The sequence below is a fragment of the Mixophyes fleayi genome, chromosome 9 (genome assembly GCF_038048845.1).
Source record: "Mixophyes fleayi isolate aMixFle1 chromosome 9, aMixFle1.hap1, whole genome shotgun sequence".
Classification (NCBI taxonomy): Eukaryota; Metazoa; Chordata; class Amphibia; order Anura; family Limnodynastidae; genus Mixophyes; species Mixophyes fleayi.
Window position 1 is genome coordinate 90,612,850 of NC_134410.1, and position 19,068 is coordinate 90,631,917.

The 19,068-nt window shown below is 41.3% G+C and overlaps 1 protein-coding gene across 1 annotated transcript in view; it reads left to right on the plus strand.

Moving 5' to 3' along the window:
• The window catches only part of CENPI (centromere protein I), a 156,593-nt gene that overhangs the window by 28,427 nt on the left and 109,098 nt on the right, over positions 1–19,068 (plus strand). Inside the window, exon 10 of the mRNA XM_075184668.1 lies at positions 4,789–4,947. Coding sequence (XP_075040769.1) covers positions 4,789–4,947 — 159 coding nt within the window. The remainder of the gene's footprint in view (positions 1–4,788; positions 4,948–19,068) is intronic.

A 19,068-nucleotide genomic window follows, 5' to 3' on the forward strand; every position in this document is an offset into this window, starting at 1 on the left:
GATCTTGAGCATATAAGTATAGGTCAGCGCCACATGGGTATGCCAATGGAGTTAACTCCCGGTATAAGTACTTAACATTTGCTCCTGAAAAATCCACAATGGAAATGCAGATGGAGTAACGGACACCGTTTCATTCAAATACCAGCTCGGATAAACACAGTCCTAGGACACAAAGGTACAATGATGAAATGACTCGATAAAATCACTTAGCTGGATGACAGATAGAAGTCCGTGGCTTTCTCCTCTAAGACAGGCTTTAAGGTCCCGGCGTCTGCTAGATTCTGGTGTGTAACGAGCAGCTCACGTGTCTCTGACCAGCGGGGATAGAGGAAATGACAGGCTCCTTTTCATCTAACTTTATTATTCCCTGTGCAATGAATACACATACACGGGGCTACAATAAAATGGTGGCTGACCAAGCGGGACAAAGCGGGAGAGACCGGAGACCAGAAAAGTAGGACTCGAGTATAAGCCGAGGGGAGCTTTTTCAGCACAAAAAATGTGCTGAAAAACTCGGCTTATACTCGAGTATATACGGTATTTCACATTTTGACTCATCAGTCCAGATCACCTGCTGCCATTTTACTGCACCCCAGTTTCTATGTTTTCGTGCATAGTTCAGTCTCTTGGCCTTGTTTCCGCGTTAAAGGTATGGCTTTTTGGCTGCAATTCTTCTATGAAGACCACTTCTGGCCAGACTTCTCCAGTAAATGGGTGTTCCTGGGTCCCACTGTTACTTTTCCTTTTCTGAGCTGATGGCACTGCTGGATATCTTCTGATTTTGAAGGGAAGTAAGCATGATGTGTATTTTTTTTTTTTTTTTTTTTTTTAATCCGTCGTTTTTTTTGAGTTTTGTTAGGTAAACGCGGGGTACAGAAAAAAAAAGGGGGGAAAGGGAGAATGGGGGGAGTTTGAACACACCAATACAGCATTTGCAGGTTACAGACAATATACAATATACACTATTCAGTATAGTGTGGAACTTTAAACTAACTCACCAGACCTGGTCTAGGTCTTAGAGGACCCAACTTAAACACTCTATCGGGGCGCAACTATTGACAAAGAACCACCATTAGCAGGGGGAGGGGAAGAAGGGTTATTTACTGAAGCCCCACCCCCCTCAGTCACATAGACATGCCATTCAAACCATTTCATCAATGGGGAAGATGGTCTCATTGAATATGGGACATCTAGTGTTTCCATCACAAACGCATACTGGACTTTGGTTATTACCTTTGACAGAGTGGGGGGAGCGGTGCCCTCCATGCCTGGGCTATGGCGGCTCTGGCGGCAATAAGTATATGAGTAAACGCATAACAGGCCTGTCTCGGGACATGAGGCGGATATACCTGGAGAAGGGCAGGTATAGTCTATTAACTAGTTTGATGAACATTTCAGTGTGGTTTAAACATTTGGACATACGGAAAGCATTTACATAAACTGCCTGTCACTGGTCCTCTGTGAGGGGTATCTGGAGATCTGATTCCCACTGGAGTTGACTAGAGCTTTTGGTCATTGGTCCCAGGGAGGCGAATCCGTACCAGAAGGTGATCCCAGCTCTATTGTTTCCTTTCGTAAGTTTCGAGAGGAGTGGGGCTGGAAGGGGCCTGTAATGTCAGGTTATATCTCAAGAGGGAAGATATCCAATGCCTGATTTGTAGATATTTGTAAATATCTCTTGTAGGTATATGGAATTGGTGTTGAATTTGCGTGAAAGTCATCAACCCCTGATCATCAAATAAAGATCCTAGTACTACCATGCCATTCGCTATCCACAGGGACAGATTCACATCCGGGATCAATTTAGCCAAAGCCCTCAGTGACAGGTTATTAGTGGGAAGAGATATGGTAGGGAAATTCTCGACCAGCTTGTCCCAGGCCCTCAGCGAGTCACTGGCTAGCCGGGACAGGGACCCACAAGGAGGGCGCCACCATCTAGGCAGCCAGAGTAGATCCTGCAAGGGGAAATGGGGATTGCGAGCCCTTTCCAAATCTACCCATGGTTTTGTATTGGGGGGAAGAGACCAGTCTCTAAGTTGGGCCAGAAGGCAAGCCATATGATATCTAGCCAGGTCTAGGAGAGCTAGGCCACCTCTTTGTCTAGTTAAGGACATACGAACACTAGCTATTCGTGGAGGTTTGTTCTTCCAAATGTATGAGCACATGATAGTGTAACTTGTCCAGTATAGGTTTTGGTAAGTGCAAGGGCAACGTACGGAACAGATACATTAGCTTCGGCAAAATCATCATCTTAATGGCTACCAGCCTACCTAGCCAGGAGATTTCGCTGCACATCCATGACTTAGTCAAGGTGAGAATTAGGGGAATCAGAGCAGCATGATGTGTCTTTAATCTGATGCATTAACTTTACTTGGCTAACCACTGCATCTTCGGTCCTCAATGTTGCCTATTTCTTTGTTTCTTCAAAAGAGCTTGAACAGCACATCTTGAAACCTCTGTCTGCTTTGGAATCTTTGCCTGTGAGAGACCTTGCTGATGCAGTACCTTGCGTGTATGACCTGTGATGTGAAACGGTCTTCTACAACCTCACCTTTGCAGCAGAGTTTGGCTGTTCCTCATACAGTTTTAAGCCTCCTACACAACTGTTTCTGTTTCAGTTAATGACTGTGTTTCAACCTACATATGAAAATGATGATCATTATCATCTGTTTGGTATTATTGGTTAATCATACACCTGACTATAATGGTACAAAATCCCTGACTTTGCTTTCGAAACCTCATCAATTCTAAGTACACTTGCACAAAGTGGTCACTCCAAATTGATTTGATTTAGATTCCTCTTCTGTTCATTCACTTTGCATTTTGTGAATTGATAAAAATAAACTATTAACAATTCTTTATTTTTGAAAGCATTTTTACTTTGCAGCATTTTTTCCACATCTCCTTAAAACTTTTGCACAGTATTGTAAATTGTGACACATTTTCTGACCATTTTATGAAAGTGACTTTTTTTTTTTTAGCCTGTGGAGGTGACATTAATAATACATTTTAACTAAACAAGAATACATTATAAACTAAACAAGAATATTTTGAGCGCTAATAATTGTTAAAAACAGACATGAATATATAGGAAAAGTGTTGGCTGCTGTTCTAAGGATTATTGCCGGTTATCCCTTAAGACAGTGTTCCCAAATCCAGTCCTCTGGGAGCCCTCTTTCTCCTTGCTTCAGCACAGCTATACTCATTACTGACTGATATATTTTAAAAGATCCAAAGCTGGTACTAATTATGTCACTTGTGACCTGGAAAACCTGCACAGTTAGGGCTACCTAACGACTGGATTTGGGAAATGCTGCCCTAGGATATAGCCAATAAAGATCTGAAGATGTGCAATAACAAAACAGCGTTAGTGTTTCCAAAAAAGGTATACTATATATAAATAACATGTATAAAATAGTGAGTTTGTTCCCAATTGTAAAGCGCTACAGAATATGTTGGTGCTATATAAATAAATGATGATGATGAAATATGTGCACTCAAAAAAAAAAAAGCCTAATGATTGATTTTACTATTGCAAAGAAATTGGTTTGGAATTAATGCATAGGGTGTCGGCAGAGTACACATTTAACAGTATTACCCAAAGCATGGCTAGCTAGCTATGCATAATATATAATTACACAATACAAAATTGCAGATCCAGCTATTGATAAGTGAGCATAAGTGATATCTAGGCCTGTGCCCAGGAGCAAAGGCTTGAGGCCCTGGGCTGGGGAGACGAGCTTAGAGGTGCCATGGTAAGGAGGAAAGCACAAGGCAAAAGGGCCCTTCTCATGAGAGTTTACATGCTAATTAATACAAAGTCTCGGCTGGCACACTGAATGCAATAAAAACACATTGCCTGCTCTGCACTCCCCCACTCTTTCACACTAAGCTTACGTACATTTGAATGATGCACTACACCCCACCCACTGAAATAATGCTGGCAATGGGATCAGTGGAATGTGCCAATCTGACGCGAACGCCTAACTATCTAAGCTCCGCTCATTTGCAAAAACAGCAACACTGATTCCAGATAGATAATGCTCCTAGCGCTGAATTGCTATGTATCCCAATGAATATTAGAAGGCAAACACTCATTCCTCGGCTTTGACTCGCATACCACAGTGAATGCACTATCTATGGTAATCGCAACAATCTTTATGCCACACTCTTTTTGGTCAGCTAGTGCAAATAAGCATCGTCAAACACAGTGGTTTTTACGTGATTTATCATGTACTATAATGATATATGAGATATTTACTGAACCTGGTTATTTGTGTTGAGATAACTATACCTCTTTAAATATCATTGGGTAATGCATACTTGCCTTCTTTTTGAATTTGTTTAACAGGAGGTCCAGAGGCAAGTGGGGCGGGGCTCAGAATTGCATTACTAAGTCCCGCCTCCTAAGCAATCACCTTTTAGCTCTATAACAGCAGAGGGCAGGCCACGATGAGGTGTGGACTGCATCACTAAGCCCCACCCCCTCCATTTAACTTAACAAAGTGGCCAGGATCCAAGAGGTTGATCTGCTCTACTTGTAAGTGACAGTCTTGCTCAGAACTACAATTTTGAGTCCTGGATACCCATTACGAAAACATTTCCACGGTGATTAGGTCACAGAGACATCACATAGATCTATTCCAGTTTCTTTTCAATAGCTGTTTCTTGTTACTGATATTCATCCTCCAATAAGTTAATTCATTCTATATTACGCTAATGTAATGTTTGTGTCTGTTTTGCCAAAAATCCACAACCTCTTCAATTTATGCTCTTGCTGTCCTACAGAAGTGGAATAGTAATACCCATGTGCCCGTATGCAGTCGTTTTGGTTGGGTTAATGACTCTTCCAGTTTTTCCGTAAACTTGGTGTCCAGTGATTCGACCTTTCCTGTGGAGAAACTTCAGACGTTTTCCCAACTTTTGGAAAATATCCTGAAACTTGAGGTAATTTGTTGGTTTTTTTTGCTCAATTTTGTCTAGTAAAGACAATTGTGTATGCTAGATATAGATTAATATTCTCTTAGTTGATGACATGAGCCACATTATGGGTTTGTGCCTTCCTCCACGTTGTCTACCATATTTTCTTTTCTGTACCTGCAATGCCCTCAATTACATTGTACCACAACCTCAAAGAAGGCTTTCCTTTCCCCATCTCCACAATAGGATTATTAGGCATTGCAGTCATTTTTGGAGCACAAGAGCAGCAATATCATTCTTCTGAGCCAGCCAGGGACAAGCCGCTGTCCAGGTCACTGTTGAGAAGACCTATGAGAAAAAAAAACGTCACTAATTTGCTCTCACACTGCAGTGGTTTAATCAGCCACACTCTTCGACCAGTCTGCTTCTGCTCTCCAATCAGGCAACGGCAGCACCCGATCACAGCTTCCTCGTTTATCCCCAAAAAAACCTGGTCGCAGATCATGGGAAGAAGCAGCCAAACCACTCCACTCCTCCACTGGTCGTCCCAGCCACATCAACCATTCATCAATTATATTTCCCTCTGTATCGCAAGTTAGACAATGAATGTAAATGTTTTAATGGGTGCTATGGTTTGCTGCAAATTTTGCAGCTAAGTGCAATTTTGGTAAATGATAGCTACGGACACTAATGTTCAACAGACAAGAAATCCGACAAGACAAGAAAACTAGCTTCAGTATCTGTTTGTACCTAGAGGAATAGTAGGGTGATAGATGGGTCATCAGTAGAGCGTACTTTTTGCAACAGCGCACACAGAAGAATATATCAGTATTCAGGTTCCATTACTGCACAAGGAAGTAAGGGCTGTAAATGAAGTTCTTAATTTTTTTAATGTAAATATACATGTGTTGAAGATGGTGTGTGTTGTATAAAGTAGAAATTATGTCTGTATTCATTACCCTGTGTTTACATTTTATACTTGCTACTTTGGGTATACTATTTTCCAGTATGTATTTGTCTATTGGATGTGTATTGCTAAAGGACAATATTTTTCTCTCTTTGGGGACAACATACTATCGGGATATTGAATCTCTGTGTTCTCCTTCCTCTTCTATTTCCCCACCCTGGGGGGAACTTGTGTTTTTTTCTTTTCTCTTTTTTCCCTTCTGTGAGCACCCACAGCTGTGTTCTTTTTTCCTGGGCTGCCTTGCCAGCATGATATGTAATTCTATTTATTCATTTCTACTTTATTACCTCTGCAGTGGTTACTAGATTCAGACAGACTGGGCTCTTGAACTAGAGCACTCTGAAGTGGGTAGCATTGGGTCAGAAAACCATGTATCTTCACACCTCATCACACTGGCTGGCCACCCACGGGTGCCTCACTATGCCAGAGATGTCTAAGTACCTTATAGGCTTCGTATAGTTACTCAGGCAAATGCAGTTAGAAAGTAATGCAATTCATTTATTGTAATTCCAAATGCAAACAATCACTAGATTATTATGTATACACAGTAGATAAATGCCAGGCAGGTTCACCACATCATCCGTCCCTTACCCCACTAGCGTAAGGAGTTAGTCCAGACTTGATGGTGTTAGTAACTCCTTCAGTCAGCACGACAAAACCCGGAGTCTGCTCCGAAGTCTGGTGTTCGCTGGAGCCCCTAGTGGTGGGGACAGACTTGGCTGCAGACGAACGGAGCGTCGTGTAATGTGCACTGACTGGGAAGAACCCTGAGGTAGCGAAGTAGTACAGCAGTGTGAGATCCAAGCAAAGGTCAAGGGCCGGCAGCAGGCAGCGATATCAGATAACGAGCCAAGGTCAGGGGTCACAGGCAATACAACGAGGTCCAGAAACAAGCCAGGGGTCATACACGGGAAATCCAAACTAGAGGTACAGCACAGGAGCAGGGAAACAGGAACAGGAGCCTAGATACACAGGAAGCTATAACTGTCAGTGAGGCTCAGTCCTCACTGCCTTAAGTAGTGAGAGGAACCAATAGGAGCAGAGTGCAGCGAGACTCCTCCCATAGTGCAGAATATCATCCCCGGGCATGCTCGGTTGGATTAGTGGGATATTTTCTAAATTCCTGAGCATGCTCACTATGCAATTCCTCTCCTGCATGCTCAGTGCAGCTGGGTGTTCCTCTTCACAAGACAGCTGCCGCTGATCACTACACTCACTGGCTCATAAAAACCATTGGCAGTTCATATATCTTAGTGTGTTACTTTTTTCTGCGCGCAGGCGCCCGGCTGTAGGACAGCTGGCCGGGCGCTGCGGCAGACGAGGCAGAGCGTCCCGGTTGTAGCCTAGGCGGAAGTGACGTCTCGGTCGTCAAGGAGACGGCCGGGGCATCTGGGAGAACCGGAAGGGAGCCGCGGCGGCGGCCCGTTGGGGAGCCGCAGCTCGTAACAGATGGCCCATGGATCTCTCTTTCGGCTGCATATCTAGACTGTGGTAAGGATGGACAACTCAAAAACTAGATCTTAGACCTTCCATGAATGAAATCCCAGAATGAACAACACCCACGGAGTGGCTCCTTATATTTAGGGACAAATTTCCAAAATGCTTTCCCCTCCCTCTGCAAACCCCTCGTTCTCTCTCTCTTTAAACATTGGTAGGTCCTGGGTCAAGGGGTTGGAGGGGGGGGGAGTGGAGATGAGCTCTGCTTCCACAGAAGCCCTCTGCTGGGACGCAGACAAAACGTCTGGACTAGTCCTATGGAGAACAATGGATACTAATTGGCTTCCCCACCTCAAAAAATAAGGTAGCAGCCAGCGCCTCCTAAAATTAACCCCTTACACTACTTTGTGATATCACAGGGTCCCCAGCTGTTCCATGCTTCCCGTAGAGGAAGGAGAGAATGAATGCAGCTCCAGCCCCCTCACCTGTATCCTGGACACCACCTGATCTTTACCTTTTAACCCACCCAGCTTCACATCATCAATATACAATACACAATATACATATTTACAATGAGCTACAATATCCCCTTATCCACATGTATTTAGACAATGAAGTTGTAGTCTTTGAGCTGGGGAACAAAAACAAGGGCTATAAAAAGTACTTGCTATAATTCACATTATGTGAGAAACAAGAAACAGGATGGTTACAGTGTTGTCACACTCATTTCGTTACATGAGGCAACACTCTAGGTTCCTTGCTTGTATGTTCCAATCTGGGAGGGTCAACAATATCTTTCCACATTTACTACAATTACCATATTCCGGCTCTCCCCTTTAGCTGTCATGGCAACTTTGTTATGATTAGCCCTTACCTGGACGATCTTTTTGAACAAGGCACAGTCCTCGACCATGCTTTAGGCACATTACAGGGATATGGCACAGAATCTGGAGTTCCACGGTTTGATATTCAATTGCCAGAATACAGTCTGGTCCCTTCCCAGAGACTGTTCTTTCTAGATCTGGTCGACAGCAGAGAGTATTTGTGTGGAGGGACATTATAGAGACTAGTAAGCTCGCAGGTGGCGGTCTCGACATTTGAAGACATGCAGTTTGTCCGGTTCCATTCAAGGGAGTTCCAGAATGAACTCCTATCCAAATAGGTCAAGTCACACGGTCATCTTACCAGATGACTTATCTCTCTGTCTCCAAGAATATGTTAGGTCTGCTGCTCTGGTGGTTAAGGGACGACAGCCTTAAGCACCTAGTTCTCTGAAGAATGTACCACAATGGCTTGTGGCAATGCAGTAATCAGAAACAGGAGTGCGTCAACATAGAGAGCATTTCACAGTGGATGAAACTAGGATTTGAGTATCCTCTACTGAATTTCCATAGTAAAATTTGTGGCAGTAACTAAGCAGCCAAAATCAGGATTGCGCTTTTCAGCAGTTAATGTGTTATGAGGTTTGAATAGGTGTCCTATATTGATGTTTGAAGGTAATCTGTACTCTTAGTCAATTCATAAGCCAAGGATCTAGGAAATCAGGTAGTCCAGACATAAGCAAAAAGTCTGAAAGCAGAGTTAATCACAGTAATAGTAAATTCTGGCAGCGATGTATCTAAATTCAGCATACACAGTGTTAATGTGACATAGGTAAACAGTAATTATGGACAATAGTAGCACTCCTAATCGTAGTCGGGAACAATCCAAGGTCAGAGCACCGGGTTAATATAGTGTCTGAGGCTCTCCTGGCGCCATTGATGGCATCAGCATTGAGAGTATATAGGAGCCTTCCTGTGTTCACATAGCAATCAGATCAGAACAAGCTGTCGAGCCTGCAATCCAATCCAATCCCCAGCCTGCAATCCAATCACTAAAATATATCTGACTTATCCTTAATGGCAAAATATTTGAAATAATAGACTTCGAAAGTAACCCTATATCTACCCAGGGGTTTGACCCAAGGTTGCTGCAGTGCATCACACCAAGCTTTCTGATCAATGTCCTATACTTGAGGGCTTTACTTAACAATCTAACCCTGAATCCTTGTAAGGTTTCAGTAAGACACTGCCACAACAATGGTGTAGATCAACCATCAGGGAGACAATAGAGTTCTTGCAGTGAAGGAAATCCGCAGGATCATGCGCTTTAGAAACAAAATGTTCCAGCTATATTGGCCGTGTTTTTCGCAAAAGGTGGAAAACTGAAAGGCCTATTACTTCAGCAGACATGTCTTGCATCCCAGAGACAGGTCACTCAACACGAAAATCTGTCAGCGGATTGTGGACTGATGGGGTCAGCCAGATGTCGATATGATGGCATCCCGATTTGAATCACAAGGTTGAGTTATTCTGCTCCATGACAAAGTAATTCCTTTTGTATGTTATGTCAATTCTATGGAATTTCCACCTGATTTATCGCTTTCCTCCTGTGGCATTGCTTCCACAAATTCTCAAAAAGCTAAAAAGTGAAAGGATCCGGGGTGCTGTTGGTGGCAGAAGAGTGGCCAAGTCAGTCATAGTGCACAGGATGTGGGTTGTTGCGCCTTCCTCAAAGGAAGGTTCTGTTAACTCTGGGAACTTGCATTTCTAGAAAACATTGCATCCTGAAAAATAGTGAAGCGATGGACCATAGCTAGCTAGTATAAGCATTGGTTGTTTTAATCTTTATTAATCTTTAAAACTTAGCCATATTCATCACAAAAATGTCAAAAGAGAATTCTTTGTTTCAAAATGTGAAATATTAAATTATAGTAGTGAGTGTAAAGATACTAAAGTTATGTGATTACTGCTTCATTGGTGTGCATCACTTTCTTGTTTTGTAAAATATTTGGAAATCTTTCTTCTATTATTTATTTATTATTATTATTATTATTATTATTATTATTATTATTAGTAACATCTCAAATGGGGTTCTCAAATATAGAAAATCTGTTCTCTTTGGTGTTGTATGTGGGGGAACTTGGAGTTGACACAACTCCTCCCCTCTGTAACTCCCTGTAGCCTCAGTGTATTTTAAGTGCCTAAGGAGTTAGGCTTGCTGTGGCTGCTCTGCAGCTACATTTTTGCTGATATTCATTTTTAATTTATTTTATTCTATTTTATTTAGCTTTATTTAAACATTAAAAGAGAGGGTGTCTGCTGCACTACAGTGCATACACTTGCTGGATAAGTGGTGGAAGCACTTCCATCACTCGTCCCCGGATCCTACATGAAGCGCAAAGAACGTGCTTCAGAAACGGCTAATGAGCAGTTAGGAGGTAGTGACAGCGGCTTCTGAAGACCGCTGTTACTCAGGAACGTGCTAGATGTCCAGCGCTGCCTTTAGGCAGAGAGCGCCAGACACGGCATATGCAGGCGGCCATCTTCCACTCCAGATTATTCCCCCCCCTCCCCCCAATCTCCTACGGCACTTGGTATTTTCCTGGAGAGTCATACTGCAGACAAGAAGGCACAGCTACAGGCTCCTATTCTCTCAGCTCTCTTTGTAGCCAAGGGATGTCAGTAACGAAGTACCTTTTTATATATAGTTACTCGAACACTGGAGTACACTCTGGATCCTATGTCACATAATTATATCTATTGTCATTAGAAGATCCTGTTTTGGGCTATTAGCCCAGAGAAAACAGGTATTGTATATATTATTTTCATTCTGCACCTTGTATATCTTTTGCCTTCCTGTTATATAACAAAAGGGAAATAGTTTTGGTGCCACAGTTACCTGGGAACAGGAACAATGTTCGACAAATGACAAGCACCCGGGTAAACACATTTCACTTGTTCTAGTGTCAAAAAAAGACACAGTTGAGGACATAAAGGCCTGGGGCAGATTGTGCAGTCTGCAAGACATGCCCTGGGTGTGCAGGCTAGGGTAACAACAACCCTGGTGATTAAACCTATAGGGCCTGCTACGCTGACACAGTCTATAGTAGCACTTGCCCAGTTAATTGCCAGGCCAGCTCAGATGCCAGCTATTGCTTTGACTCCTTCTCCTGCTTCCATTACAGTACTCCATTCCAAGTTGTACTGATACCGGCTGAAAAAACATGTATGGACCAAGGTCTGGTGGGTCCTTCAGCTTTATTCATCTCTTGGGGCTCCTCCCAGGAGGTACCCGGTTGGTCAAAGTCTTGGTGAGGGCTTTGTCCGGTTGAACTGGTTCTTGGATTCACCCAGACCTCGGTCGTCATGACAAAAAGTGTCACTGGTCCCCTCTTCCCTCTTTCTGACTCTTTCGGCCGTCATGGTCGTCTATACAAGGAGAGGTATGGAGTATCGCTCTCGCCCCTTGGCTGTGAATCTTATTCTTCCTTTAATGTGATGTCAGGGCTGTAGCACACAGTCCCTTCATTCAGCCAATGGTGGTTTTTGGGTTTCAAGCTAAATCTGGAGGTCCTGCTTCTGGTCCTTTCCAAGAGGCAGTCACCTCCCGACATATATCTGTGGGCTTCTTTAGATGTGATTTGAGGCCATCCGACATTTGGAGGACCGGGTTCTGCTTGCGTGGTTTGATGGCTGGCTACTAAGCACACCACCGCAAGAAGAATTTTGCCCTCTGTCTGATAGGCCTATATCAGTAACATCAGCCTAGGTTTTGTTGTCTTGGCGCTTATTCCATCCACTCCGTGTGGGTATTTTTGCCCTGTGCCTAATGGTGCTTTAGCAAATCAACTAGCCCGAGGAGTCTTATTGTTCTCTGGCATCATTTTTCACATAGGTTGCTAGTCAATATTGTGTGACTGGACGCTAGTTTTGGCTGCACTATTGCGGGCCCTTCAAGTGGCTGCTTTAGAGTGTCCCTATGGTTGCAGTGTTCCCCAGATTGGATGAAAGAGAAAAGAGGATTTCTATACTTACGATAAATCTTTCTCCAATTCCACCTGGGGGCCACTGCCTTCCCTCCCTTCTGGTCTGCTGTTTGGTCCTTGGTTGTTTGACTTCCCTACCTTTGGGCTTTTTGTATTACACTGAGGCTACAGGGGATTGCAGAGGGGAGGATTTGTGTCAAGTAGTTAATTTGTTTAATAACTTACTAAGTGCCAACTCCAAGCTCCCCACATACCCTATGGTAGCAATGTCCCCCAGATGGAATCGGAGAAACCAATTTATCGCAAGTATAAAAAGCCTCTCTTCCGTTAAAAAAAAAAAAAATTATCTTCTTTCTTTTATGAGATCTTAATCTAGGTTCCAACATGCCAAAGTTATGCTAGTTACTCAGTTATTTTAAATTTTATATATCCTCCTAAAATCTATAAATCTGATACAGGAATGCCACCAATTTTTCCTAGATCCCTGATCCATAGTATTATAAGTATTCTTTCATGGAAACAGTATGCAAGCCAATGTGATTTTCATGTATGCAATTTCAAATATTGGAGTAATCGAATACCAATATGAATGAATAGGGTCAAGTACATATGAAATTATTATAGGGTTAGAAGAGAAGTGGCTCAAAATCATACAGCTACAAATAAGCTCTAATTAATTACCTGAGTAAGTGCCAAGTAGTGAAGAGTTTAAAGATGTTCTGTTGAACTGAGGGTTCTAATGATTCATTATATGTCCCCCACTTTTTCTGGAATTTCATTCCTCCTTTTTTTATATCAGGAAGAGTGGCTCTCTTCTCTAAATATATACTATCTAGAATCTCAATTTTAAGCATTCCCATAGTCGGGGGGGGGGGACGGGACGGACGGACTGGTGATGTTCATTGTCATAATATCAGCTGCTCGGCTACTGTGACAATTAGAGCTGCAAGACTATCCGAAGACGGTAGAGCATCTTTCCAGATGCTGAAGTCAGCCAACAAAAGTTCTGCAGCCAAGGTAACGTGTTTTTAAAGTATAATTAATAAAATCAACAATGTTATAACAATATTTCTTGCCCTTTCTGCAGTCCCAAAAGTTGTGTAGCCAAACTGCTTTTGAGTTTTGCATTTTGGACAAAGACCTGTCTCTCCTTCAACCATGAAGCAACGTCTTGCTGTTATGGCTGATGGCAAGTGTCATAAACTTGTAGAACAGGTCACAGATTTCTTTGCCTGTAGCAGCTGCCTTTCCCGTACAGCTGAATGTGCTCACAGGTACTCAGATGGCCCCAAGTCTTAAGCTCAAAGTAGTACAAGTTTATAACCCTACCGCAGCGCAGGCGGGGGCCAGGTGGAAGAATAGCAAAGTCCAAACGGGCCGAGGTCAAGGGTTACAGCAGGCAGCGGTGGTGTAGTCCAGGCAAAAGGTCAGCGCTGGCGGCAAACAACGAATCCAGGTAACAGGCAGAGATCAGGGTCACAGGCAATATAGCAGAGTCCAGTACACGGTCCAAGGTCATGCACGGCAAGATCAATCCAAAGACAGAGAAGAGGAACAGAGCAGGGAGCAAGTAAGTATGCACAGAGAAGGAACTATAACCGGCAGTGAGGCCCAGTCCTCCCTGCCTTAAATACTATGATGGACAAATCAGAAACGAGGGGGACAGGGCTGACAAGCAGCCTCAGGAGGCTGCTAATTAATTACTAGCTTAGAACTAGCATAGGTCATATCACAAACCAGCAACATGTATAAATGACAAATAGAATCATGCGAGAGCTCCCCTGGAGTTGGAGGATGTCCTTACACCCTCATACTCTATGCCACAAAGATGCATTGAAACTAATGCATGTGCTCTGCTGCTACATCACGCCAGGATGCGGCGTACCGCCGTGGCTTGTAACACTTGTCTGTGGGATATATGAATCACCTTTAAATGTATTTCCTGAAGGCGCGCAGTGGTTAGTGATTTCCAAATAGATTCAAAATGATAAGTCAATGTAATTGGTTCGTTTTATACTAACAATATATTTTTGCCATGCCTCAACCATTCGCCTCTCTAGGGAATTGTAAGTTGTGCTTGTATTAAATCTGCATACATATATATATATATATATATATATATATATATATATATATATATATATATACATACATATATACATATATACACCTCATTCTAAATATAGAAGATTTGAAAAAGGTCAGTAGAATTTCAAAGCCATTTGATTTTTCTGTGTGGTGTTGGCTGTGAAATTGAGTTTATGTAGTGTCGGAGCTGAAGATACATTGAAAATTGAGAATTTGGTATACTTTTTTTTTTCTGTAATTGTTCAAAAGTATAAAGGCTACCACCTGTATCGAAATTATCCTTGATTGCTGTTATACCCTTGTGAGGATACCGTGTTTAACGTAACCTTCTGCGGCTCACAGCTGGCCTACCCAGTACCTATCTATTAAAGTAATTTTATCGTTTTCCAATAAGCATTGTCTAAGCGATTTGTGTGCTTCCGAAGCACAAGCAATTTATTTAGCAAAAGCTATTTTTTTAGCAGTTCAATAAATAAGTACAATACAGTACAATATAGCCGATACATGATACCTATTAAAGATGTTACATTAAAGCAGGAAAGTATAAAAACACTGAATACATTGCATCTTCCTTATAGGGTTCACCCAGGTTCAGTGAATGCAGCCATGCCCTCACGTTTCCAGCATCAAAGAGAGCTAGAACAAAAGTCAGCATGCTTGTATATACTTGTCCAGATTTAGTGAGTTCTTCATTGGTCCAGGGTTAATGGTATTCCAGTTCCTTGCAAGTTATAGGTCAGTTCATTTGATCCTTACAAAGGGTGAGGGGAAACTTCCCCCACCTTATTGTTCCCATGATTTGACTCTGAATGACCAGTTCAAACTGACCCACACAAACGTATTTTTGAGCTTTAATCTCATATTGCTTAAATCTTATGATTGCTAGATGCGATCGCACTTCCGTCCACACCGGGTTAATGCTGGTGAAATAAGCTTTAATATGAGACCAAACTCTTTATCTTTTAAAACACCTGAACCATAAATACCTTTACTACAGTATTATATATGCATAAATATACAATCTAATACATTTTACTAATAAATGAATGTGGATTGGAACCTTAATAAATATGAAATATATATAAATAAGTGAATGTGTAAGAGCGAGTGTATGCGTGCGATTGCGTCATGAAATGCAATCGCACGGTAAAACAATATTAATCAATATACTTTTTCATCCAATTATACGACTTCGACATACCCAAGGTTCAAAATCACCCAGGCAAATATCCAAAACAATACAAATTACAAATACAAAGTTTATTTAGCAAAATGGTAGCACACAACAGCAATAAACATATTTAAATAATAACTTGCAGCAAATAACACTACAGTCTGGCACAGACAACATACAGGGTATAATGAAAACACCTCACCAGTATCCTTGTCAAATTCAGGGACTGCTGTCTATCAATCCAAGCTTATCCCCTCTCTACTTTAAGGCTACCAGCAAAGGTAGCGGCCTTGAGTCACTGTCACTCAGCTTTTGGCGGACACACAGCTCCCCAAGATCTGGAGAGGTAGATCGGGGCAACGGCAGTACTCCAGGGACCAATTGTCCCTTTCCTGTCAGGGGCAGAGATCTATATCTCAACACCAGCCTGACTTCAGCTATCACTTTTTAGTGAATGCCAATTTGCTGTCCTCTGTAGCTCTCTTTTAAGCCCAAAAATGGCCTCATCAGCAATTTCAGGACAGCAAGATTTTAAGTCGTTCTTCCATTATTTTCATAAATAATTTGTAATCTACATCTAGTAGAGAAATGGGTCTGTACGAACCTGGTAACGCCAGGTTTCGTCCTGGTTTAGGAAGCACCTTAATAATGTCACTATTGAAATAAATTGGAACTTTATTGTCTGAGAGTATTACATTTAAAAAAAGTCTGTCAATAAAGCTGCAACTCTTTCTTGAAGGATTTTGTAAAATTCCCCACTAAACCCGTTTGGACCCGGGGGCTTAAAAGTTTTCAGATGTTTATTCGCCTTCAGGACCTCTTCAGAGGAAATAGGCTGTATCAGAGCATCTGCTTGCATTTATGTCAGTTGAGGTAGGGATATTTTTTCCCAGAAGGAATTACGTGTGCTTATATCAATAGGGGTTTGAGAGTAAAGTATAGAATAGAATGATCTCAAAACCTCTATGATTTCTATCCCTCAATGCTTATCAGTTTCATCCTGTGATTGCAGTGATGTAATATTACTATTTAGTCTAGTTCCATTTAGTAAATTATAGAGAATTTTGCTTGATTTATTACAGAAATTAATAAAAATTAAATTTACTTGTCATTGCTTAGCGACCACATTGCTGTTGCATGACCTGATCAAACTGTATTTGCTTTTGTTTATATTTATTTCTATTTTCTGGGGTGGGTTGACCTTTATACTATGCAAAGGATTCTGTCAGTTCACGTTGAGCAACCAAATATGCCATCTGTTGATCTTTATTATATTTTATTGTAAAGGAGATAATGTCTCTTCTCAATTCTGTTCATTGGTTGTTATTGTATGTGTCCCAGGCTAATTTTAACATATCTTGAAAATTTCTTGAATTAGAAAAATTAGCAAAGAATCTCCATTACTTATGTTTTCCCAATGTGGCCTGTCGTTCTATTTTGATCCAAATCATGGCATGGTCATAGAGGGTTATTGGTTCGATACCAGATAAGGTTTTAGTTGCTAGAGAGTGGGAGATCAAAAAATTGTCTATTCGTGAAAAATGTATTGCGAGCTGCCAACAGGCATGTTTATTCTAATTCAGTTGGATGTCTAGCTCTCCATATATCTAGCAAACCCAGTTGATCGGATATATTTCTTATACCAATTTGATTACAGGATCTCCAATGCACTGATTGGCCTGATCTATCTAGGTATTTAGAGGACACCATGTTAAAATCTTCACCAACTATGAGGAGTGAGTCTGAATATGTGTAGAGTTTGTTAATCAATTGTAAGAAAAATATCTTGGCCTGTGTATTTGGGGCATAAACATTACATGCTTAGTACCTTTAGTAGTAACAACCAATATAACATCTCCCCTCTTTGTCAATTACCTTATGATGGATATCTACTTGGAGACTTTTCCATGCTAGAATCACTACCACCTCTTGATTTCCTATTGTATGATGCATATTCCAGGATTTTTTTGCCTTAGCATGGATAATTTGTTATGCTCTGCATCAGTTAGATGTGTCTCCTGAAGTAAAGTGACCTCTGCTTTGGACTTATTTAAATATGTTAACAATTTATTTTGCTTAACAGGCGAATTAATGCCTCTAACGTTCCATGAACAAAACTTTAACACAGCCATTTATCCATTATGGAACTGTGTTATACACAGAGATAATGACAATATCCTTAGAATGGCATGTATTTGAGAAAAGTATCTCCCCCATCCCACCCTTAAGATTCCAATTTGACGCCTGCTCTGATTGGTTATATATATATATATCTATATATATATAAAGTTAACCCGTGCATGATGCTCATGCATTCTAGTCAAATCAAGCTACTTAAGGTCTTAAAAAGGTTCTTGTCATGCATTTGGACCTAGCCCAGGCCTCCTCAGGGGAAGAGCGTTACTTCCCGACGCAAGCGGCCTTTTTAATGTGTGTTCATGAGGTAAAATTACCTCACGAAAATGAGTTTAACCCCTCAACTCGTAAATTTAGCCTTTACTACCCCTCCCACGGGGGGGAAGGGGGGATGATGGAAGTTAACTGACTTGACTATTCTCATTTTTTTTGTCAAATAATGTCAGTATACCAAATTTCAGGTCAATTGGATGAGCCCTTTCTGAGAAAATAGTTTTTTCCACACACACACACACTAACGCACGCCTCTACACATGTGTGTTCATGAGGTAAAATTACCTCACGAAAATGAGTTTGAGCCCTACCAAATTTCAGCCTTTTTTGAATTTTTTTTCCCCCCCACACACTAAGGTGGCGCTGCAGCTCGGTTTTATTTTTTCCACACACACAGACAGACGCCACTAAGCATTTATATATTAGATATAGATATAGATATATATATATATATATATATATATATATATATATATATATATATATATATATATATATATATATATATATATATAACCAATCTGTGCCCATACAACATACTATCATGCATTGTACTATTAATTGATGTTAAATGAACATTTATGTGGTTGCGTTAAATGAGATCAGAATGTCATATTTACGTGTACATGAAATCAAATCAGATACTGCATTTTCTCAGCAGAGTTACAAGCCGGTGTATAACTATGATAAGTCCTGACCAGTATCAGTCTCGGTTACCTGCTGTCTTAGCTTCTGCCTCCATTTCCATTAAGAAGGCTTGCGCATCATCAGCTGTCATAAAGTCTTTATAATCTCAGCCATCAAAAATCCTTAAGCGTGCGGGATACAGAAGGGCGAATTTCTTTCCTTTCTTTACTAATGTAGCACAAACTGTGGAGAACTCTTTTCTCGCTCTAGTAACGTCTGTTGAATAATCTTGGAAATGCAATAAACGGTTACCTTCCTAGTTTATTGAAACTAGAGTCTTTGAGGGCGACCAAAGAGCATTCTTGTTTATATAGTTGAGGCATTTAAAAATGACTGTGCGAGGGCTTTCTTTCATATTCTCTCTTAGTGGTCCCAATCTGTGCGCACTTCAATTTCAACATTAGTAAATTCTTCATTTTTCCCCAAGATCCGGGGTAGCTCTTTAGACAGGAAAGATAGAAGTGATACAATAGTAGGGGTCCCCTTGGCGCACAAGGTGATGAAAGAAGTCAGTTCTATAGAGTAAGACCCTTGTAGTTTTATTACTGTTTAGGTCAAATATTAAAAAACAACACATAC